General features: G+C 39.6%; 2 protein-coding genes across 5 annotated transcripts; both read right to left on the bottom strand.

Annotated features, from left to right (window-relative positions):
* Positions 1-114: 114 nt before the first annotated feature.
* Positions 115-7,309, bottom strand: zgc:136858 (uncharacterized protein LOC678543 homolog). Of its 4 annotated transcripts, XM_034218811.1 has the most exons (19): positions 6,958-7,309; positions 5,861-5,962; positions 5,650-5,764; positions 5,383-5,557; positions 4,806-4,917; positions 4,358-4,464; positions 4,139-4,265; positions 3,930-4,050; positions 3,720-3,805; positions 3,419-3,546; positions 3,280-3,339; positions 3,127-3,190; positions 2,951-3,045; positions 2,501-2,629; positions 2,058-2,172; positions 1,834-1,971; positions 1,402-1,568; positions 750-832; positions 115-572 (listed from the first exon to the last, which is right to left on the bottom strand). In XM_034218811.1, the coding sequence occupies exons 1-19, from the start codon at positions 7,040-7,042 to the stop codon at positions 377-379; spliced, it is 2,205 nt and encodes a 734-aa protein (XP_034074702.1). In that variant the 5' UTR covers positions 7,043-7,309; the 3' UTR covers positions 115-376. The 4 variants fall into 4 exon arrangements, with proteins under 4 accessions (XP_034074702.1, XP_034074700.1, XP_034074703.1 ...); XM_034218809.1 differs by having other exon boundaries at positions 2,951-3,190; XM_034218812.1 differs by lacking the exon at positions 6,958-7,309 and adding an exon at positions 6,387-6,543 and having other exon boundaries at positions 2,951-3,190.
* Positions 6,670-10,928, bottom strand: LOC117547896 (interleukin-17 receptor A). Its single transcript, XM_034218813.1, has 11 exons — positions 10,729-10,928; positions 10,611-10,632; positions 10,182-10,325; positions 9,912-10,030; positions 9,710-9,830; positions 9,338-9,385; positions 9,083-9,240; positions 8,882-8,956; positions 8,707-8,776; positions 8,333-8,428; positions 6,670-8,248 (listed from the first exon to the last, which is right to left on the bottom strand). Exons 1-11 carry the CDS (start codon positions 10,900-10,902, stop codon positions 7,326-7,328), a joined length of 1,950 nt encoding a protein of 649 aa, XP_034074704.1. The 5' UTR covers positions 10,903-10,928; the 3' UTR covers positions 6,670-7,325.
* Between the last annotated feature and the right edge of the window lie 8,277 nt (positions 10,929-19,205).

Raw genomic sequence — 19,205 nt, 5'->3', positions numbered from 1 at the left:
AACAAGAAAACAGGAAAAACACAAGAAAATGACTATAGTATTTTCTCTATCTTTCCTGTTAAATATGTATCTTTATTTATTTTAAGAAATAAACCACCACATCAGGCTACCTTATACCATTTTATAATTTATTCACAAGGATTTGTAATCAAGAAAGAGTGTTTAAGTTATTTGTCTTTAGACCAATATCAAATATCATATAAAATGTGCATTAAATGATTTAATGTAGAATCTTTATACATCACGCTTCACAATCCAATCACACACTAAAAGGCCTAAAATTATCAAACTGACAAAAATATTTGAAAAACTAATGCATATTAGACCCACTTTTCTACTTTTCCCTAGTTAGGTTTTAAAATGGTGTTTAACATTTTTAATCAATCCACATGAAGCTGGGTTTTGGCCATTCTTGAGTCTTGACTTTGTTGGGATCCACAGAGTCGAAGGTGAGCGTTGGGGCGATAGGATGTGGTGACGCCAGAGAGAGGCGAGCAGCCAGGAGCCCCATCCGAACACAGCTGTCTGTGTCTCGCTGCTGGAGGATCCCAGCCATCAAAGCACCTGCGAGACTGCAGATAGGGAAGGGATAAGTGTTGTTTTGTTTTGAATGTTGTTGAGTTACAATCATTTTGTAAGTGAGAGAAAAAGTTCATGAGAAATAAGAGGATGAAACAGAAGCAGAAAGAAATTTTGAAATTAAAAAAAGAATGTATACGAGAAAGTACAGTCAACTAAATGTCCAGCACCTGTCTCCTGCTCCTGACACATTCATGGTCTCGTCTGACGTCACAGTCAGCGCTGGGTAGTGGACAGCACAGAGCTTCCTCTTCTGCAAACGTATAGTTCAGTAAACTGTCACTTTCACTGTTGTCATCATCATCTGAATTATCATCATCCTCAACGTAATTATCATCAGTTTAAAGCTAATGCTTCACCTAACAAAAGTTCCTCTGATCTTGTTAGAGAACAGCAATGTCCATGTCAAAAAATTCTCATAAAAATCATATATTAATAAAAATGTTCACTTTTTATTTTCACGTCAGTATGCAATTAGTGTTTGATTAGCAACAGCATTGATTTGGCTGCATTTTAACTATTATTTTGAGGAAAATAACACACATTTTGTTAAACTCATTTTGAAGCCATGGACCTAGATTGATAGCCCAATGTTATAAAACGCATGATTATATGCTGTAATGGTAGTAGAATCAGAAATTGTGGTTATAATGGGGTTCTATGGGGGCTTTGTCCTTAAAGGGCCTCAGTGACTGTGTTTGGTTACACAGCTTTTTTATAGGAGTTGATCTTCTAAAATTCAGGGAAAAAACACCCTTTCCAAAATGTATGTACATTAACAAAAAAAGCCAAAGTTAAGGGTTGAATATAAGTTGCCCTTACCTTCTTCTGTTTCCTTGGCTGCAGGTTGACAGAGCCTGCTTCATGCTCTCCACACACCAGCACCCCACTCTCCCCCAGAGTCACCACCAGACAGTGGATATGCTCCAGGAGGGGGCGTGAGAGAGCCACAGCAACACTCAGCACCTCCTCCACAGAGCTAGGCAGCACTTCAACCCACAAGACAAAACAAAACCACATCCTCAATGACACTACTTCACAAGAACACTAACTTCACACACTGTTAAAAGATTCAAAGGGCTTTAAAAACACATCAAAAAACAATAAAAATAGTACAAGCTCAGGAGTTTAGCAGTCTTATGGCCTGACAAAAATGTCCCTGAGTCTGGTCATTGTATGTTGGGTTATGCGTTTGCCAGGATAAAGAAGTAAATTAGGGGTTAAACCATGACAGATTCAATAAATACACTTTACCTTCAGGTGTGGGGAGGCCCAGAGTTTTGTTCATGGTGCGCAGCTCGGCCAGGTTTGGGGATGAATAGGAAAGGGACTTCCAGGCGTCGGACAGGAAAGGCTTACAGGCTTTATCTGAATCTGTCGGCTCATACCAAACTGTGACACACATTGATTGTGTTGTAATAGAGTCAATGAAAGCTTCTGACCATGATCATTAATAGTGAACATCTCTCCATGCATACCATTGATGTTGTGTTTTTTGGCAATGGAACAAACATAGTCGATGGTGGAGACAGGGATGTTTCCATCCAGACACACAAGAGTGGCTGAGGAAAGCTGCTTCTCAAACTGTGACACCTACAAACAGATATTAAGTCAATACACTTCATTTCCATGACACATTTCAGAACAAGAGGTGCGTCAAAAAAATAATAAAAATATATATAAAACAAACTTGGGTTGCAATTTTTTATTTTTTTAATCTTATTTTGTTAAAAATAATCAGTTCAAAATCTTTGGAAGTGTAAAAAAAAACAATAAATATACACATTCAGAACTGGAAACTGGAAAATGACTATGTTGGACAGTGTTGGAGCGAATTGGAGAGAATTACCTGCATTTATATGGTATTTGATCACAAATCCTTGTCTGTAGCCTTGCTAAAATAGAGGCTTGTTATACTTACATACTGCGCTGTGATCTGCTGATGAATGTCCATGTCTCCCAATCCTAGACTCAGTTCTCCACTAGCAGTGATGACAGCACAGTACGTAGCCGTGCTCTGCTCTTCTAACCTGGCCACACCACTTGTGTTCTTACAGAAATAAGGACCAAAAGTCAGGTTAACATTAACATATAAGCAAAACAAATTATATATTGTATTTAATCAGCAAGTCACTTTGACATTTCATTTCAAGTGAGACCTGAGTAGTACAGTCTGGGTGCTTTTTGAAATACCCTTGGTGTATGTATTACAAGGAAATGAAAAAGGCAGGTAAACAAAATTCACTCCTAAAATGATGAACCAAATCCTTTAACTGGCTTTTCCAAATCAGTATTTCAAGTTTCAGTCTTTAATATAATTTCTTCTATTTGAATCATGCTTGGTGATAAATAACTGTTGATGTTTACATACCATATGTTTACAATAGTGTAGCACTGCCTCGCTGTGTGAATCAGCTCCAGTAGCTGAGATGAACAGAGGGCTGCGGCCTAATCGACTCAGAGAGTCTGGAAGGAAAATGAGTGGGACAATCGGTTTCACAGTGCGTATGAAAACATGTGCATGTACATAATCAGATAAAAACACACCAGCGATGTTCCGTCCTACACCACCAAATGATTGACACACACTTCCTGGGTTTGTCTGTCCAAACTGAAAGAGATAACACATTATTTCTCAGAAGTAACCTACAGTAATCTGTCTTTACGTGATCTGCAGTCGATTGAATTAATGTAACTTACAATAAGTGTTTCTGCTTTTCCTTTTGCAATAAAATCAACGTTTATTCCTCCAATGACAACCTGTAAGAGAACAGCATTGTGGGTACTGTAGTGTGACAGTATTTGACAAAATCTTCCATTGTACATTTGTTATACTCACTATATCTGAGTCTGAGTGTTTTCCATGACGATTGGTGTTTCCTCTGCACTTTCTCTCAGACATTTGTCGTGACAGTGCGCAGGCTATCTGACTGCCAACTTTAGCATTGTTATGAATGAGAGCAATGTCTGAGAGCAAAAGAAGTTACGGATTTTTTACGTGTTTATACAGCATGAAAACATTCTGTGGCCTTTGAGAAAAAACGTTATCAGACTTCACTGTGCCTTTTCCTTTCAAAATGATTTGATATGATCCTGGTCTCTGCTTGAGCTCTGAATAATTCAGATTTTCAGAAGGATACTGGCCTGAAGGGACTTTCCTTCAGTCAGCTCGTTGACCTTTTGAAGAATAAACGGCGTCACATCTCTTCCTGTTATACCTTTAACACTGAAAAACAAAACAAATACAGAAAGTCCAGAGATCCAGACAGATCTTTACGTTTCTGAACTCTTTTTGAAGTGTTGATTAAACAAAAGTTCAACAGATTATAAGCCACAGCGACTCTCTGTACCTTGCCTCTGTGACTGCAGCCTGAACGGCCTCCTCTATCAGCTTACCGGCGGCTGCATGCTTCTCTGGGATGGGCACGGCTAACAGGACGCCACTTTGGAGACCCAGTGACAGAGTGCTCGCTGAACGACACAAAAACAAATTCATAATAGTTTAAAATAAATAGTAGACATTGAATCTGTGTTTTAAGGATATGAATTTATAGTATACCAATAAGTTTGGCAGCCTCCTCAGGGTTGAAGACATGGAAAGGAGAAGTGAATCCGCTTTGTGGAGAGAAGAAGGCTGGGAAGTTCTTAGACGCTCCATAGGTGGCTACACAGACACCCTGTGTCTCCTAAAAAAATATACAATAACAGGAATATAATACAGCCCAATATCTTTCTTATATTTCATTGATTTTATATATTTTTTTATCTCATATCTCACAAGGTACTCCAGGGTGCGACCGATGTCCAGAATAGATTTTACACCAGCAGAGACGACTGCAATGGGAGTCCTGCCGAGCTCTGTCAGATCTGCACTGATGTCCAGACCTGGAGGAATAATCATGACCAATGGTAAGTCTTCACATAAAAAGTAAAATGATACTATCTTATTATGTACAAACAGAACTTATAGTACTGTTCTGAAAGTGTTGGTGTCTATTGGGGTGTTCATGGAGACCTAACTCAGGGTGAACTATTCCATCACCAGGCATTTATTTGACCTCCAAAGAATAATGTTAACTCATAATTGTTCATCGTTATCAATAAATCCAGTTTAACATAAAATAGCACCTTATGACACATTGTTGAATCTCTATGTGAAAATGCCAAAAAATCCAGTCAGTGAGTCTGTTTTCACTTTTTATTTTAGTACTTATAAACCTGCTTACTGTTCTCTCCGTCTCTGTGAACTCCTCCTATGCCCCCTGTGACAAACACAGGGATGCCAGCTCGATGTGCAGCTATCATCGTGGCCGACACTGTTGTTCCCCCAGAGAGCCCCTGAGAAAATATCACACAGGACAGCAGTAGTGAAAAGATATTCAAAGTTCACAGAATATGACACTGAAATTGTTAACTTCCTTGTCAGCTTTTAGGACCCAATTTAAGATATTTCTAATTTCTTCATGACATTTTTTGCAAGATAGTTTTGTTGGTTGTACATATATACTTATTTTAGGTCTGTTTTGTTGTTTGTTTTCTGTCTTTTCCTACTGTTTGCTTTTTTTTGTCTAATGCTAATAATAATGTTATGTATTATTTGTATAGATAGGAGAGAACTCTGAATAAGTATTTTAGTATTATTTTTCCTCTCCTGCAGTTGCATTACTTTCCATATGATGTGTTTATTTTATATTAGAGTACAAGTAAATAGATTAAATTAGAATAAGTTGATGCGACCAGGTCGGCCTTCAGGTTTTAGAAAGTGATTCTTTTTTTAAATAAGTGATTGTATTGTGGTCTCACTTTGCTGACGACGTAGGGCAGATCACGGCGGGACACCTTCATGGAGCTCTTGCAGCGGGCCAGGTGGTCGAGCTCCTCTGACGATAAACCAACATGGACGACACCATCGATCACTCCAACCGTGGCTGGAGTGGCTCCTTCAGATCGTACAATGTCCTCCACCTCCTTCGCTGTGCTGCATCAAAACATTGGTAGCACTAATTTTCAATGATTTATGTAACTTTTAGCTGCTGCTATCAGAGTTGACTGACTCTTTAAACAGGGTACCTCAGGTTGTGTGGATAGGGCATGCCATGTGTGATAATAGTACTCTCCAGAGCAATCACTGGTTTGTTTTCTGCCAGCGCCTCAGACACAGATGAATGAACTCTGAAGAGGCTGTCTAAGAGAAGATGCACGATTAGATCATCATTATTATCATCCCTCTTTTATACGTTATACAGTTTTTAATATAGATATGATTAAAGGATGCATTTACCATTTCTGCACAATCTGCTTTGATAAGTTGTGATTCCTCTTCTCAGGAGGAGTGCAGAAGCTCTCTTCAGCATCCTCATTCTGTTCAGATTTTGAGAGAAACCTTGAAAACAGAACGTTTTTAGAAAAAAAACTGTCAGCTGAACGTTTCAGACTGATCTTAGCGCCTCCTCTCTTTGGGCACTCTGAGGTCATTTCAGTTTGAGAGTCAGAATTCAACAGATTGGAAAATGTTCTTACTTTTGCTGTAATCCAAATGTCTTCTTTCCAACATACATTAAAAAAATTAACATTGGACAATATTGGAAAGATAACGTCAATAAGAGCTTCAGAATGAATCGCAAACATTAACGCATTAAAAAACGATTTCATTATATATATTTTCCATAAGTTTGACTTATTTAGACTCCTTTCTTTGATTAAAACAATTCATAATAAACAGCATATAGCGTATAAACCAATTCAAACAAAGAACTGCAAGTATCAAACAATGTGCTTGTCAAAATAAAACCTATGTACATCATTACCTCAGCTTCTTGAAAGAAAAATCTAATCCAGTTGCATCACACCCTGCAGTGTGTTCTCTGTCACTGCAAGGCAGAAGTCCAACTCAGCCATTGTGAGGATTTCTTTGCTCCAGTTAGTTGGGACAAATTCCCACAACCTCCCCCCTTTTTTGGGGCCACTCTCAGAAACCAACTTCTAGAGTTAGGGTCTGTTTGCTATCTCTTTCTACCACTGCATGTATGCACTTGGTGTGAGTTGGCTGAAATGTACTACATTGAGTAAATACTTTACATCTGATTTGGGTCAGATTTAAAATGTAACAGTCTTTAATATCTCATCAACAACACAGAGAGGATCAGGAACACACCAACAAACACTTGGAATTATAATGAACAGATGATGTACATCATACAAAGGAGTATCAACATTTACTTATTTCTGGTCACATGCTTTATGCCGCAGGGACACATTTTACCTGTGATAATACAATAAACATGTCCATGCTTTACAGTATTAAAAAGTCCATAGCACATTAGATTAAATCAGTTAATTATAATACAAAACAGTGTCACAAATCAAGACTAGTCTTACCTTCTTCAGTGTAACAGAAACGATAGAAACTTTGCCCAGTAGGCTGAACTTTGACCCAAACGTTGTTGACACAGACCAAAAGCATCAACCTCAGATCTCTGTGCTATAGCTACTCTGGATCTGTCTCCTGAGTGAAAGCAAGATATATTAACATTAATGCAGCATACAAAAAAAATAACTGCAGCACTGATATGAAGGGAAGCATAAACTTGGTAAAACTAGAAAGTCACTCAGAAATTGCAGGCCTCCACAAAGGCCATTTCCATAGACAAAACATGTGTTTGTATGGCCCATGATGAATGTTTCAAAGTTTCCACCAACAGTGGAGAAGATCGTCATTGTCGTCCCAAAACATTACCATAATTTCATCAAACATGCTGTATGTTCTCAGATATAAGTTGGTTGAACTCCACAGAAGTGCACATTTGAAGCTCTTCAGCCACGTAAAGTCCTGATGTGTTGACAGTGAAATCAGTTTCTTGTGTATTTAAATGACTGGTGACATGAGCTGATTCAGGTTCACGATATGTAATGAGGTTTATGGTTGATTTTGCATCATCACAGATTTCAGATGAGGTCTTTGAGCTCTCCAGTAATTCCTCTTCAAACCACTGGGGATGCTCCAGCTGGTATGCATGAAAAGCCTCTATGGCGTCCCTCAGGGCTCTACCAGAGGCACACTGGTGGTAATTTTCCTCTGAAAGCCCATCAATGTGATTCACTATGCCGGGCTTGTGCTTCTCAGTGTTCAGGATCCTGAAAAAGAGCTCCTCAAACTGTTTCATCAGCTTGTATCTCAATGTAATGTTGAAAGGTGAAGGAACATCATCTTCAGAACAAACATCATCAAAGTAAGCCACTATGTATTTTTCAAATGACGCAGATCTGATAAAATGGGGTACCATGAGGCTGAGGGCTGGACTGAGCATGTCACCCATAGGTGAGCGGGCGTCCTCTCTCAGAAATACCTGTTTGTCTCCACACATGGCTTTCCATTTGGCTTTAACTCCTCTTGAGCACAGGATTAGTATCTTATCTTTAGAGCTTTCAATTTGTTCCCTGTGCCAGTCCAGCCACTGAATGCTTCCCAACACTCCCAGCCTTGTGGAGTCCAGCAGATCCAGGAACACTTCAGTACCACATTTGGTTGCCAGAAATGCACTAAGCTTGAGGACAATGTTTTTGTATAAAGGGTGGTCGAGGGAGTAAATGACGAGGAGTCTTCTTCTCTCTCGAACTTGAAAACCTTCTGGTTGTTGTTTGGCAGCAGATAAAGATGAGTTCACAGGATCTGAGAAAAGAGGGAAATCTGTTGGTTAATTATCAATTCAAGATGCGTTTTCTATTCATTACTGTGCATTTGTAAGAAGCCAACCTTTCTGGAAAGCTCTCCACAGTAAAAAGGCAAGAAAACCACCAAAGACAAGCAGTGCCAAGCATGCCTTTATAATTAAAGTCCGGGGTGGGTAATCTAAAGAAAAACAAACAAATGTGATTAGATCAATCAAACCTCCTGTGTGTCTAAAGATACATCTGAGTGGCTTTCAGGATGATTAAAGAGATAGGAAAGAATAAATATAGTTTTTTGTATTTTATTTATTCTTCGACAATCTGATGAATGTAAAGTTCTAAAAGCTGATAGACCTTCAACAAGGGGAAGCAAGTAATCGCTGCTTTAGTGTTAGAGATCTCAAGCCAATACGGTTAGGAACCACTGCATGGTAAATATAGTTTACTTATCATACTTACACTTGCATAAATCTATATCTTTCTTGGGACGCCAACAGTCATTCTTGCATCGAACAAAAAACGGCTGAATCTTAAAAATAAGCAGAGTCAGTTTAGCTTATAATGTTGTATGAGTTCATATAAGATTACTTTATTAACTGGTATGGATGGGACCTTACATTTAAATGAAACTTACCAATAACTCCATTTTACACTGTGGAAGCTGCCTCCACCCAAACTCAAATGTCACAGTCAGCCATGTTTTGTTTTCCTGTAGATAGAGAAAACCATAATGATATAATGTTTCCAAAACAAGGAGTATATCAGGATCGTAGTCTCATAATATAGTCATTTTTGTCATCATTGGTAACATAAGATAGAAATTCAGTGTAATCACCTTTGAGACACTCTTTGAGGAATTGAAACCTTTACTGTGGATGGATACTTGGTATCTCTCTGAATATTGTGCTGCTTCAAAAAGCACATTGATGGAAAACTTTCCAAGCCCTTTATTGAGATCCACCGAATGATTAATGTGAGGATCCCAAAGACTACCTAAAAATAACGACACATGCAGAGGATAATGTTAAAATGGTCCAGGATTGTTAACAGCGGTTGATTTAAAATCTGTTAGATGTAGATTTACAGTTACCATTTTCCAGACACATTTGGGCCTCTTGGATTCTCGTGTCATCACATCCTGGCCATGAGGGAACAAGTTAGGCTACATGAAGAAGATTAGACACCGATTTGATTCAAGAGCCATTGTCACTATATGTATTACAGGGATATTTTGGGAGGGATGAAGTTGTTACTACTGTCTGACTCAAGAGCGGATATTTTTACATTGCTTTTTTTTTAACATGGGTCATAATACATACCATATTTTCTGTTATGATCACACAATGTAGTTTCACAAAACACAGAATACATTTTAGTCTGCTGTACAAACAAACTTCTAACTCATAATAAATGTTTTTTCAGTTTTTCTCATGCAGATTTCAGGGATCTGGAGGTCACTCACCTGGGATGGTAATGTTCATTCTAAGACTCTCGGGTTCATCTTCAGGCTCTGGCAGATTAAGAATTGACACTCTATACGAATGGTGAGGCTCTACCACGACTCCATCCAAGGAAAATGTCCACTAATAAAGAAAAACATATCTGTAACATCCATACTACTTTTGATACTCATAGATAATTAAGCAAGTATGTTCAAATCTCACCTTACTAAGGTTTGGATTTTGCTGTTTGCTGAGGTTGAAAACAAACTGCACACACAAACTTTGATTTGTACTTTCATCCAGAAAATCTATCTGTGATCCCCGAAGGACTTTTACATTTCCTGTGAATAGAAGAATTTAATTTGTATTATTATTTTCACCTATAAAGAAATACCAGTTGGTTCACAACTTGTATTTGATGCATTTTTACATGTGAGCTACAATAAACAAAGTGTATTTTTAAAATGACGTATAGATTTTAGCAGTACTTACCATCTGACTTTATTGTCCATGACACATTCACAACAGAAACAGGTCCGTGTTCGTCCATCCAGACACCCAAATGATGGGGACCCACTTCTGGGCCGTTAGGAGCATGTTGTCGAGGTTTGACAATGCGCTCGTCTGGGCAGTTTTCTGAGATATAAGGAACAGTGTGTCAATTATAATGCTGTGAATATATGTTAAACTTACTGTTTGTGAATCACATAAATGCTTAAGTGTCTAATTAAAATAATATTTTTCTGCACAAATCATTCATCCAGGCTTATAATAACACCAAATGTATATATATATATATATATATAATATATATTATATAGACTGTTTCACAAAATAATGCCACTCAACATATTCTCGATGTCTATACAGTACACAAGCATTTGAACTTTTTGCGACTAATTTGCTGAATAGGATACTTACTAATTTGGCAGTTCTTAAGACCCTGGGAAAAAAACATATGATAATTGATGAATTAAAAACAACAAGTGGACTTTTATGATATTGATTGTACTTATAGTTTAATAGATTGAATCCTCACCAGTTGATTGCAGTCTTGACGCTTGTCCAGGATCCTGATGGAAGAGGACACCGTGAGTCCAGCAGTCAAACAAAAGCAGAAAAAAGGAACGTGGATCACTCTGGTGAAGCTCCACAACACATGAAGAAAAACTTTTAAAACAATGGAGTAAATAAGAACAATAATACACTTCATCTTGAAGATGTTTCAATAGTTTCCTTGAACGAAGACAGAGAAGATTCGATGTAATCCAATCTCAACAAGTGTTCAAGTTTCAGGTTTATCAGGCGCTGCCATCTTATTACAGGAACAGGAAGGACGCTCTTATCAAATGTGGTTTGTAGTTTCTATTCTCATGAAGAACATGGGCTGAAAATGTTTACCTAAACTTCTACAGAATTATGTCAGAAATAGATGTTTTTTTTCTTCCTTCTCTGCGTATGAACACTGTAGATTTAGGCTGTAAACTAATATGTCAACAGTCACTAGGGGTCAGCAGTTACCAAATGTATAATATCTAAATTTCTGGTTTTAACCGTTTAAATTGCATTTTGGTATCTAAAAAATATTTCTAAAAATAAGTTAAGTTATGTCCAATCATTTTAAACATTATATTTGGAGAGTGTTGAGTCTATTAAAAACATTGAATTTCATACTTTTTGGGGGAAATGTTAAGCTTGACTTTAACAGCAGAAATTCAATAGAAAATGAGGGGAGAGAGAGACTGTGTGACCAGGCCGCATTTCAACCTGGGATGTTGTGATTATGCAATCAGAGTCTTAAACCTCTTGTCTAGAGACCGCCTCTTAAAGGGACAGTTCCCAACAATATAACACATACACTGAACAAAAATAGAAATGCAACACTTTTGTTTTTGCTCCCATTTTTCATGAGATGAACTCAAAGATCTAAAACATTTTCTATATACACAAAATAACCATTTCTCTCAAATATTGTTCACAAATCTGAAAAAATCTGTGATAGTGAGCACTTCTCCTTTGCCGAGATAATCCATCCCACCTCATAGGTGTGGCATATCAAGATGCTGATTAGACAGCATGATTATTGCACAGGTGTGCCTTAGGCTGGCCACAATAAAAGACCACTCTGAAATGTTCAGATTTATCACACAGCACAATGCCACAGATGTCGTAAGTTTTGAGGGAGCGTGCAATTGGCATGCTGACAGCATGAATGTCCACCAGAGCTGTTGCCCGTGAATTGAATGTTCATTTCTCTACCATAAGCCGTCTCCAAAGGCGTTTCAGAGAATTTGGCAGTACATCCAACTGGCCTCACAACCGCAGACCACGTGTAACCACACCAGCCCAGGACCTCCACATCCAGCATGTTCACCTCCAAGATCGTCTGAGACCAGCCACTCGGACAGCTGCTGCAACAATCGGTTTGCATAACCAAACAATTTCTGCACAAACTGTCAGAAACCGTCTCAGGGAAGCTCATCTGCATGCTCGTCGTCCTCATCGGGGTCTCGACCTGACTCCGGTTCGTCGTCGTAACCGACTTGAATGGGCAAATGCTCCCATTCGATGGCGTCTGGCACGTTGAAGAGGTGTTCTCTTCACGGATGAATCCCGGTTTTCACTGTTCAGGGCAGATGGCAGACAGCGTGTGTGGCGTCGTGTGGGTGAGCGGTTTTCTGATGTCAATGTTGTGAATCGAGTGGCCCATGGTGGTGGTGGGGTTATGGTATGGGCAGGCGTATGTTATGGACGACGAACACAGGTGCATTTTATTGATGGCATTGTGAATGCACAGAGATACCGTGACGAGATCCTGAGGCCCATTGTTGTGCCATTCATCCACGACCATCACCTCATGTTGCAGCATGATAATGCACGGCCCCATGTTGCAAGGATCTGTACACAATTCCTGGAGGCTGAAAACATCCCAGTTCTTGCATGGCCAGCATACTCACCGGACATGTCACCCATTGAGCATGTTTGGGATGCTCTGGATCGGCGTATACGACAGCGTGTTCCAGTTCCTGCCAATATCCAGCAACTTGGCACAGCCATTGAAGAGGAGGGGACCAACATTCCACAGGCCACAATCAACAACCTGATCAACTCTATGCGAAGGAGATGTGTTGCACTGCGTGAGGCAAATGGTGGTCACACCAGATACTGACTGGTTTTCTGACCCCCCCCAGACCCCCCCAATAAAGCAAAACTGCACATTTCAGAGTGGTCTTTTATTGTGGCCAGCCTAAGGCACACCTGTGCAATAATCATGCTGTCTAATCAGCATCTTGATATGCCACACCTGTGAGGTGGGATGGATTATCTCGGCAAAGGAGAAGTGCTCACTATCACAGATTTTTTCAGATTTGTGAACAATATTTGAGATAAATGGTTATTTTGTGTATATAGAAAATGTTTTAGATCTTTGAGTTCATCTCATGAAAAATGGGAGCAGAAACAAAAGTGTTGCATTTATATTTTTGTTCAGTGTACTTTTCCTCTTACCTGTAGTGCTTATTTTGATCTAGACAGTTTTAGCGCGAGTGTCCCTTTAATGGAAATATCGGCTGTATAGATTTCTGCCTTCTCACAAATATAGCACAACTAGATGAAACTTGGCCTGTAATGCCCAAAGCGCAAAATAAATTGAATTTGAAGGTCGTATTAGCAATTAGTCTTTTCAGAAATCATGGCCTTGTTTCTTGAAATAATCTACAGACCTTGTTGTGAGCTGCTTCATGTGGGAACTCTTTTTTACTATCAGGGTGCGGGAGAATGCATTAATTTACTCAGAGAAGAGGACTAGTGCTCACTTGTTTGTGGGTGGCTTGCCGCTTTTTTGGTAGAAATGTAAAAAGATCCTACATGAGATTGCTCAGAAACAGGGTCTGTGAAATATCATCAGCCAAGTGCCATGTAGTTACATTATTATCAAAAGAAGGCAAACATGTGTAGAGTTATATTTGTATTTATTCATGTTAGCAAACTATGGATAAGCTTAAAATGGGAATAATTTGGGTAAAACTGTGAGCTGGATATGGGGCCTGTTGACATGTGTTTTTGAGGACAAAGGAAGATGGGGGAAGGAGAGAGCATGTCCTGATTTGCATTCAACTTAGAACGAGCTACAGTGGTTGTGATATTAAGAGAGGTCCCTTGGGTTTCTCTGGTGGTTATCAATAGTAGCAGTTAAGTGAATACTGTTCAAACAATACCTGTGTTTGTGTTTTATATTGATTTCTCTGTTTATCCTTTCATAAATGTAAGGACTACAAATGGCTATAAACATTCTGGGCTGGTTGGAGTAAACAGGGTTTTATTGCTCTGTGGGGGAGGTGTAGGTATGCAGGCCTTGAGACCTTTTGTTGTAAAGTGAGCCTGTTTGGTATCCTGCTGGCCAGCGTTGCGTCTCCCAATGAGATGACCTGAAAAGATGACCAGCTGACCTAAACCCTAACCCCTCCTTCTTGCTCTGGTATATCTCCGGTGGATCCCTGGCGTTCGGGTCTCTCTTCACATGCTGCCCCGAGCGAAAGGATCTCCGCAGCACGCGAACCAGGGCAGGAGTAAACCGGCATTACTCCTTAACCATTACAATATAATTGTAATATATTATGTTGTATTGTAATGATTGTATTGCATTGTCGTATTGCCATTAAAGTAGATTATTGTTAACGGTTACTTTGTAGATATGGATTCCTTCCTGTATTATAACCAGCTTGATAGGGACGCGCGGAGATTTGAAAAGCGGATCAGATATCCCTTTAAATCTCTAACAAATGGTGACCCCGACGTCCAGATATAACGAAGTTGAGGAAGAATTCACACGACCAGAATGGGTCGGGAACAGACGCTTTCAAACATCTCAGACAATCAGCAGGACCCTGCAACTCTGCAAATAAGGTACGCCGACGCCTGTTAAAATCGCCTGTCTGTAATTGGATACGCTAAAACTTTAGGATTGTCTGTAGGCGTTTCACAGTGTTTTTAAAGTTTAAATGGAATATACAATGCATATTTTACTATGTTAGGAAAGTTATATACAAAACGTAAACGTTGATCGCCAGGTAGACGGAAAGTCCTGCATGACGTAAATAGAGCAGTTTGGCGCGGATCTGCAGGTAGTTTATTCCTGAGTGGCGTGGAGACGGTGCAGTTTGTCGGTGCGAGGTTTGATTCCTGCACGACAAAACCTGGAAACTCGATATATCAGATCGGGTCGCCGTTTAAAACTGGAGTTAAATAACAGACCAAGGCTGAAAGCTAAAAGCCAGAGCTCTGTTATATGTTAAATCGAGGGAGAGCGTTTCCCTTTGTCTGTAAACTTCTGCTGCTGCCATCTAGTGGCTGAAAGGGGGTATCACACCCTTGAAACTTCTGCTGCTGCCATTTTCGAGCTTAGAGTTTAGTCATTACATTGCTGGCCGGTATTGAAGACGGGAAGCACGTTAATAGAAACAACGACAATAGCCCAGTATATTAATTAGAACTGATTTTGGAAAACTGGTACAAAACAATAAGGAATTGAACATTTTTTACAACGACAGCACCAGGAGATGAGTAAACTCAAGAATCTGTAGAGTGTAAATACATTGTGAAAAACACATTTTACACTCGAACTGTTTGCAGAAAGTAGACATAGGCCTACACTTGATTCAAATTTAATTACTGTGATCCGATTGGTGTGCTCTGCAGGTTTACTATTGTTCGAAGTAACAGTGGGATTTAAATGGAGAGAAAATATGGAGGTGTTCTTTCATAGTGTGTGGAATATGTGATGCTGGAAACATGTAAGTATTTCAGAGTTGTGTTGGGTAAATATGTAACAATGGATGAAACAATTTTTAGAGTGAGTTTTTGTAATATCATTAGTAGACATTAATTATGTTGTTTAGATGGCATTTAACAACTAAGACAGATAGTATGATTAGAAAGAGACAGAGTGGAAAGGGTTGGATTTATTTAACATCAGTGTGCTAGACTTCAATAGGTAAGGTGTCCCGAGACCTGGACTCCCCCTCTGAGTTAGAAAGGCTTTGATCCCGACCCTCCAAGCGAACAAAATACCTAACCACACAGGAGACTCCTCCTTCTCCATCGTACAGACAGAGAACCAGAGCTGTACCAACAACAACAACAAGACTACATCAAGACTGCAGCCAGAACTATCTCCACCTGTGGCATCCAGAACCAAACAGCATGCTGACATACAGAGAGATACTCTCATCAGCCCCTCAGACAGGACATGAGAGCAGAATCCGCCCTCCATAAAAACAGCAGAGAGACTGTAAAGGAGGAGTGCAACAACAGTGGCATGATGGGGCTGCAGATGTGACTGGGCCAATGGCTGCCTAAAAAGTTACAGTGGATGGATTCAACAGCTGATGGACTGAAGAGAAGACAGAATCAGAGGAGTTGGCATGGTCGATTAGAAGTGAGGAGGCCGGGGTCACGGCTTGAGAAAACCAGGGGAGGAGAAAAGGAGAACGGGAATGAGTGAGTTACACATAAACACACTTATTCACAAAACGCACATTTAAATAACTTGAATTAACTACATAAATACGTAAAGACAGAAAGATTTATTAATCAATTGGTAAATTACAAATATCAGTAAAGAGGAAACTATTAAAGTAAAATGAGAATCATCCTAAAACACACTGACAGAGTAGAACCATATTCTTAAATATTTTCAATTTTTTAACAAATCATTCTTTAAGACATTTTTATTCACGTGTGAATAAAGTAGTGATCTCATTGGTTACAATATTGATCACCATTAAAAGGATAGTTTTAGGAACCACTCTATAAGACAAATCTTTATTTGTATTAATAATGTTAAAGAGGGAGCTGGTGCCAAGCCACATATAAAATTCCAATCTAAAGTGTTGATTTCACCATTGTGGCATAGTTATTACCATAGGTTTAAATCCTTGATAAAGGAGGGAGTAATTGTTGCATGTTCGGACACCCAAGGTTCCACACACTGCTAAAGAGTTTTTCATTGTTTTTTAAGTGGACCAGAATAATAATGAGCTATGAAATGCAGAGCGACACAGATCCTAGTAATGTTTTGACTCAAGATAATGGTTATGTACACAAGTTTCTGAAATAGATCATTAGACATTTTAATACTAATTAGGTGTAAATGGATTGCAGTAGTAGTAGTACTCGAAGGAAGTGAGTTTTGTACCAAGTTTCAGGAAAAGTGGGAGGCAGAAGTCCCAATGAAAAGTGAGAATCATCTTGAAAATCATAGTTGAAATCGTGACATATTTTTGTAGACAAAGGATACTGGCCTATGCTGAAATGTCAAAGTCTCTGCAGAGCACGACACATGGCCAAAAAACACGGAGACCAACTGACCTTTGACCCTGACCGACAGTGTAACTTGCCAAGGCACTGTGGATGACTGACTCTGGGGTGAAGCTTACCAAACTTGACATGACAACCAGTAAGTGTGAGTGTCAATGAATGCCGGCATGTGATCAGTGTAACTGCATGATTCTAAAACAATAACTAACCAAGCATGTTTTTGGACTAACATATTATTTTGGAGCTCCAAGGGAAACGAGAGGTTTCCTAAAAATTCCACAAAAAGGGGAAACCGCACATGTGATATTTTCCTCTCACATGAGTTGGCGGTTTGCAAATGTAAAACTAAAATCTGAAGATTCTGTTTCTTTTAGGCCTGAAGGACAGAGAGGAACACTTCTTTTCACTGAAGTGTTCACTGTGGAAATAATGATAATGATGTCAAATTGTAAATAATGTTCGTTATGTCCCTAACCAATTACCTGACAGTTTTTGTTCCCCTCCCATTACAGGGTTTTGTTACACATGATTTCATGTGTAAAAGGGGGGAGTGAGTATAATGTATAAATGTTAACATGGCTGTAAAATTCACAATTTAAATTTTTCTTTTAAGGATTGACAGAAACCTTCCGCCCCAACCCAGATGTTCAAACTGAGCATTGAATGTAATTAACCTGCTCCATATCTGGGGATAAGATACTGTTTGATGAATGTTGAGATGTTTCTAAATATTGATTTGAATTATAACAGGTAACAAAGAAGCAGTGGCCAAGGGGCTACTGTGAAACCGAAGAAGTTGACCTGTGATAATGAAACAATTTTGTAATATTTTAACAGACATTAGAGTAACTGAGGTTTGAAATGTAGAAAGAACATATTACAGTTAAAGCTAAAACATAGTAGTGTATTGAGACAGAATTTAATTTAGACAACATCATGTAACTAGCCTGGTAAAGGAGTAAAAGCCATAGACTTTATTGTTTAGGTCATTATGGGGATATACATTTCATCTAAATTTATAATAGAAAGACATTTGATGACAGTTTGTTGGAATTCTGTATTCAATTTTTCAGCGTGATAATATCTAAGCACTGACAGGTAAAAGCAGTATCACCAGGAAATCATTCACTTTGTTAGTATCGTGATTTTGGTTGTTTTTGAATCCATAACATTAGTGTGTTTCTTTACCAGAAACATTAGCAGTTCATATTATATTTGGATTTTAAATAGGATTTCATTTAAAAATAAATACGGATGCTTGTCAGAAATTCAGAACTATTGAAATATGTTATTTAGTTTACCTAAAGATGTTGAGGTTCTTATTTAGTTGGCACAATCCAAGTATTAAGATTCTGAAGCTGCACTGGCAGATAGGAGGGCTACAATTAATTTAGAAAACCTGTTCACAGACGGCTGTTGTTTCAAGACACCCCACCAACAGGCTCCAAGTGGGTCAAAACAGCTGAGCGTAGGCTTGAGGGAGTTGTATCAGATTTCTCCACACAGGTCGCTGGCGCCAAAAGGGGGACCCGAGAAGCACGAGGCCGACACAGCAGAGTTCGTCTGGCTGAAAGTCATCAGGACAAAGTGGCTCAACCCCAGGCTCTCCGACCCCGACCGAGTGACCCAGCGGACCTCTTATGCCTTCTGCCTGGGAGAAAAGGGGGACAGCTCGTACCACGGGAGCCAGTGTGCGGCGGGGAAACCACCTACTAGGACCAGGGGACGACATCAGGACGGACGTGGCCCTGGCAGACGTGGACTACTCGGAAGCAGCAGACTGGAGGAGCAGGACCCTGGAGACATCTCTACAGCATCGACATCTCTACAGCATCGACCCGGAAGCCGCCATCAGCGGGCCGGAGGACGAGGAGGAGGAAGACATCTCTCTAGCAGGCAGCCCAGAAGCTGCTGTCAGCGGATTGGGGGGACAAAGACACGGCAAGCCAGGACGGCACAGGGGACTTGTCGAGGCAGCAGAGGAGTCTACTTCGCTCTGATCAGTTCTACCCGTGAAGGGAAAGCCGCATCTCCCCCTCCCTATTAGCTGTCCTTGTGGGCTATTCCTCCGAGGGGGGGGGGGCTGATGATTCTAGCACTCAGCTACCCCCTCATGGTTCCTTCACTGCCATGGAAAGTGGTGTTCTGTCTCCATGAAGGTTTCAAGTACTCTAAATACCAGCTTCGGATGGATTTACG

The sequence above is a fragment of the Gymnodraco acuticeps genome, unplaced genomic scaffold (assembly GCF_902827175.1).
Source record: "Gymnodraco acuticeps unplaced genomic scaffold, fGymAcu1.1, whole genome shotgun sequence".
Classification (NCBI taxonomy): domain Eukaryota; kingdom Metazoa; phylum Chordata; class Actinopteri; order Perciformes; family Bathydraconidae; genus Gymnodraco; species Gymnodraco acuticeps.
This window is presented reverse-complemented; position numbering and strand designations above follow the sequence as displayed.